This window comes from Neolamprologus brichardi, chromosome 22 (genome assembly GCF_056152115.1).
Source record: "Neolamprologus brichardi isolate AB-2024 chromosome 22, ASM5615211v1, whole genome shotgun sequence".
Lineage (NCBI taxonomy): Eukaryota > Metazoa > Chordata > Actinopteri > Cichliformes > Cichlidae > Neolamprologus > Neolamprologus brichardi.
This window is the reverse complement of record NC_142124.1, coordinates 10079066-10084078: the sequence shown is the minus strand read 5'-3', so window position 1 is coordinate 10084078 and position 5013 is coordinate 10079066. Positions and strand designations below refer to the sequence as shown.

The 5013-nt window shown below is 39.6% G+C and overlaps 1 protein-coding gene across 1 annotated transcript; it reads right to left on the bottom strand.

The window, feature by feature from the left end:
• Window positions 1–1299: 1299 nt before the first annotated feature.
• lsm10 (LSM10, U7 small nuclear RNA associated) lies at window positions 1300–4535 on the bottom strand. Its single transcript, XM_006794367.3, has 2 exons — window positions 4406–4535; window positions 1300–3040 (listed from the first exon to the last, which is right to left on the bottom strand). The coding sequence occupies exon 2, from the start codon at window positions 3032–3034 to the stop codon at window positions 2621–2623; it is 414 nt and encodes a 137-aa protein (XP_006794430.1). The 5' UTR covers window positions 3035–3040; window positions 4406–4535; the 3' UTR covers window positions 1300–2620.
• Window positions 4536–5013: the final 478 nt, after the last annotated feature.

Sequence of the window (5013 nt, the reverse complement as noted above, 5' to 3'; positions counted from 1 at the left end):
CAAACCAACTAATACTCAACCATTGGTCAGGGGAATACACACATTTCTTCTTAGCGACTGGAGACTGCAAGAGGGTTGCCAACTGGTCTATAGGCCTGTGTGACTGAGAGCTTTGTCAAAAAGGTAAGTCTATATTTTTCCATTCAATTCAACTGAAGAAACTAAAATCATTTAAGTGAACTGAAGTGAACCTGACTCTGTGGCCTGCTGGGAGTGAATTTAGACCTCAGCGGAAGCCAAAATATGATTAACTGGACAGAACTGGATATGAGCGCATTCATCATTTTAACAGTATGTGCGACAGAAAAAAACAAAAACCAACACAGCCCCCCTTTAATTTCTAAAAGTATGAGCATATAATTCTACAGACTGACTACAGCAATGAAAGCAGGGCTTTTCTTTCTTATTTATACTGGTGCTTTTTCCTGTAACACTAACCCAGACTCTTAAGTATTGCAAAAGACCTGTTTATGTGGTTGTAAAGTACTATTCTGAGTCTAGTGAGCGTTGATGTGGCACTCGCTGGTGTTTTTAGCACAGCAATAAGTGGTTATTATGTGGTTGCTGTCATTCAAACACTCAGGGTTGGTCAAGAGAAAAATATGTCCCTAAAATCACTCTGAGGCCAAAGCCCAAAACAATGATCCAACTGCTGAGGGACATTCCTGCGTGCATATTCCTCGTAATTTAATGCACTCAGTAACGGCTGGTGAACCTCCGCCCTTTTTGTCCACAGTGCGGGGTTTATCTGCTCCAGCTGCCTGTGTTATGTCAGGCCTGTCCTCTTCCTGATGCTGTGTAGGAATAACATAGCACTTTGCAAATTCCCCAGATTCCCGATCGCAACTGCGCACGGAGAGAACACCAAGCAAAACACTACCTTCCTTTCACCCGCCGCGCTTGTCTCCACTGGCTAAAAAACAAGAGTGGATGTCACTGTTGTGACTGAGAGCGACTTGCTCGCTGATGCAGAGATGTTTGTGGAGCTGTGGAAACAGGTTGGCTTGTTTTTCCCCACCAGTGACTAATGTTTTCCTGCATACAGGCAGTGATTAACTTAGGGCTTTTTTTTTTAAACACACAGAAAGATGGGCTTTGTGATGCTCACCATTTACCAGTAAATACACTGACCCTCACACCACAACCACATTCAGTGTCAGCTGCAATATGAGCCATTCAATTCTCATAAAACTGAGCTGGAGCAGAGAGATTAACTTTGGGAATAATTTGGTAAAAAAAGACAAGTCCCTCAAAGTATTTTTACAACTAAATTAAAATGATAACGTACTGAAAGACAGACAAAAGAGATCTTTAATAATGCAATAACACAAAAGTTAGGACTGGATAGTTAATTAAGTTGCTGGCTGGAGGGAGTTATTAGAGAGCGACACATCAAAAGGCCCAGAATGACAGTGAGGAGCTTAATAAGTTGAGTCATTTTGTTGTGGGGAGCAAACCACAACTGTGGGAGAAGTTAACTAATGCTTAAATCCCGCTAAAGGGAAACCTACTTAAAAAAAAGAAACATGGGCCAAAATAAACAAGCTGCAACCTCTGGCGGTGGAAAAATTGAGCCTGTAGTTGCTCCAAAAGCAAGTCAAATCTCATAAGACCCCCAAGTTTAAATTTCGTCCTTTATAACAACAGTGTGGAGGTGACTTTTGTTTTTAGCTGATCCGTCTGGTGAGTAAAAAGCATGGCTGCTTACATTGACAGGTGTGCCACAGGCAGCTGTACCTCACTGGTGTTATAATAGCTACAAATGTAGGTGTCTAGATTCTGCAAATGAGGTGTAGAACATACTATAAAAATTAGGAGAAATGTATGATAAATGTATTTTTGCTATTTAGTACAAATATGAGGAGGTGCACCTCAAAAGGCACAAAAAGCGACTGCTTTAGGGTATTCTCTATGTTTAAGAGATAAGGCTCTTCACTGTTTCTAAGTCAGCAAAATATGAGAGAAGCTGTGGCGTTGTTTAAGTTAAACCCTTTGTGCAAAAGAGGATCTATCATTTAGTTGTTATAATGATATTGAAAAAGATTTCACGTTATTCTCAGATGGATTTTTTTTTTTTAGCATTTTCATCATATCTGATTTAAAAATCCCCCTAAATAGTTTGTTATGTCTTTTTTTTTTTTTTATCTCAACCAAAGAGCTTCTTTGAGTTGATACAAGGAAGATGCATCAATTAATCCAAGAAATAATCCACAATGTATTAAAAAAAATTGTTACAGTGTTTACATAGGGAAACAAATCAGTCTGTGGAGTTTTATTTTTAAACATTTAAACAATTTACTGATATCAGTCTCCAAATACTCCAGCCTTTCGAGTTTGTGATCCTTACAAGAAATCAAACCCAGATTGTGGCCTTTCATCCCAGGTTCCAAGCTGTTCAGTTTTTATAGCACCAAAGACAGTTTCCAGTATTTTACAATGAAAAGCAGGACTGTAACTATATCTTACTGTACCTGAGATCTCTCTCCCTGTTCTTGACCCTGGAGTCACTTTGTGGGCCCTCAGGATGTAAACTACTGGTCTAGACTGGTGTTTGTCCTCTAATCTCTGAACCTTACACAAGCATCGTCTTTTCCAAATGTAAAAAAAAGAAAAAAAAAAGTCATTTTGTTTTCTTGGCAAACTCTTTCCTGCCTCCGCCTTCACTGCCGAAGTTGCGGACGCGGTGAATCTTGGCCAGCTGGCTCTCTATGGTCTTCATTATGTCCATATGGTCGGGGATGTGGACATAGCGGATGTTCCTGCCAGTGATGAATAGGTCCTGCAGCTGTGTGAGCTGACCCCGCCGGTCCCGGTACAACACGTCCTCTAGGCGTATGTTCATGAAGGCATCTACGTTGACCACGCGTCCACGTGCTGTGCTCTCGTTCCTCAGGTCCACCGTGGTCACCTCTCCCTGAAGGCCCTGCAGGAGGATCACCATGCTGTTTTCTGTGATCGTTCGCTCCCGAATAGAGTTCACCACCTCAACCGGCCCCACGCCGGATGGTTGAGACTCAGCTCCCTTGGGCTCCATAGTAACCTGCAGAAAAGCAGAAGATTGATAACTCTGGATTAGAGTCTGTGATGCAGTGTTGGTACCTGAGACGTGTTTCTGTGGTTTACTGATTCTGACCTTGAAGCAATAAAGCAAAAATTAGCAAAACCTTGCACACTTTGTGGACAGAACATTAGAATCAGAAAATGAGAAAACACAGGAACATGTCAAATAGAAAATGTCCTGCACAGCTTAAATGCGATTTATCTCATCTGTCACAAACCAAACCTGCATTTAATAAACGTCAGACGACTAAGAGGCTGTGGTCAAATCGTTAAAAAAGATTTCCCTCCCTCCATCTTTTCTTAATCACTTTTCTGATTGAAAATAAGGTAAAGGAAGAAGAATTTCTGAGGACTTAGGAAAAGAGCACCATGCCCAGACAATGTGACTGCATCGACGTTAGATCCTCTGGGGCTGTTAATGGGACTCTACTGAAGCTGCAATGTAGGGACCACAAAAAGGCTGTCTTAGATACTTTCTTACTGCGTTTTTTTTAATGGAGCTCACAAAAAACACACATAAAAAGAATGAAGTGAATTAAATGTTTCCAGTCTTATTTTCTTTATCTGCTGGAGAGATGATCCAATGTAACTCTGGAAACTGTTACAAGTTCTGAGGAAAAAACTAAATAATTTTATTCCACTGTAACTTATTAAAAATCAGGGGATCAATACCAGCTGACCTGATGTAAAGTCAATTAATGGCAATCCTAATTTCCAAAACAACTACTTCTTCTCCTCCTTTTTTCAGCAGCTCACTGAAGGTTGCTAATCCGCCTTCATCTCATCCTAACCCTAACGTCCTCTGTCACCACCAACCATCTGCATGTCCTCCTTCACTACATGAATCCTTTGAGGTCTTCCACTTTTCCTTCTGCCTGGCAGCTCCATTCAGCATCCTTTCTGCACATATCCAAACCACGCCAGCCTCCTCCTGCCTCACTGTCACATCAGCTTCTCATTCAGACACACGTAGTCTGTTTTGCTTCTCGTGACTATCATACCCCGTTACCGCATTTTCTTTATTAGTCCAAAAACACTTTCATGTTTGGCTTTCAAATTAACCCCAGTATATGCATATTACAGCCGAATATAAATGGTAACACAGAAGATATAGTGTCATATACTGCAGTGTAATCTTAGCTTTAACTAAACCTACAGAAAACATAAAAACACGTTTAAAATGACACTCAAATTTGTATCTGAAAGCACAAAGTTAGTCTTCTCTGTTAGCTTTTCTTTTTTTAGCGTTTCATTAGCTTTAGCAGCGACTAAATAAAGCTCCAAAATGCGTAAAACATGCGTGTAAATCAAAGCTTCTCCCTCCGCTGACGTCTGTAACATTTACCTGAATCGTTTAAACACAGGTTTCATGTAGAAACGAAACACCGGCCTGCTGAAACCTCTCAAAACATCTCAACACGTTCGTTTTCCCGCAGAAACCCGACGGAGGAGCAGCGACGTGATGACGTTTCACCGTCGTCTTTGCGTCAACCGTTTTAAAAAAAATAACTTTATTCACAACCACCTTTAATACAATACAATCCAGGACATAAATGAGGAACCCGAGAACAGGATGTCATCACAGCAACATTATTTTTCACATATATGCAGGATTTCAAAGCTGCAAAGTTTATATTAAGATTAATAAATTTGCTGGAGTGTAAAATTTTATTAATTAAGCGAAAATTCTACTGACAGATTTAGAACATCATAAAAATAAAATAAAATATAAAACCACACAAAAGAAATACATTAAAAAATGTTAATCTTATATGTGTTTAAATTGGTGTTTTTGTTTGTTTTGTTTTTGGATAAATTCAAGTTATACATAAAATCTTCTAAACTACTTAAAGGAAATAAACCAGAAAAATCATACAATATTCTAAACTGTTTTGCCCACCTTTGCCATTATATGACTCTTTTATTTAATAGTACACCTTGTTGAAAGGATGA

Bases quoted from the DNA above. Each gene is read 5' to 3' on its own strand.
- lsm10 (XM_006794367.3), bottom strand. From the start codon at position 3,034: ATGGAGCCCAAGGGAGCTGAGTCTCAACCATCCGGCGTGGGGCCGGTT.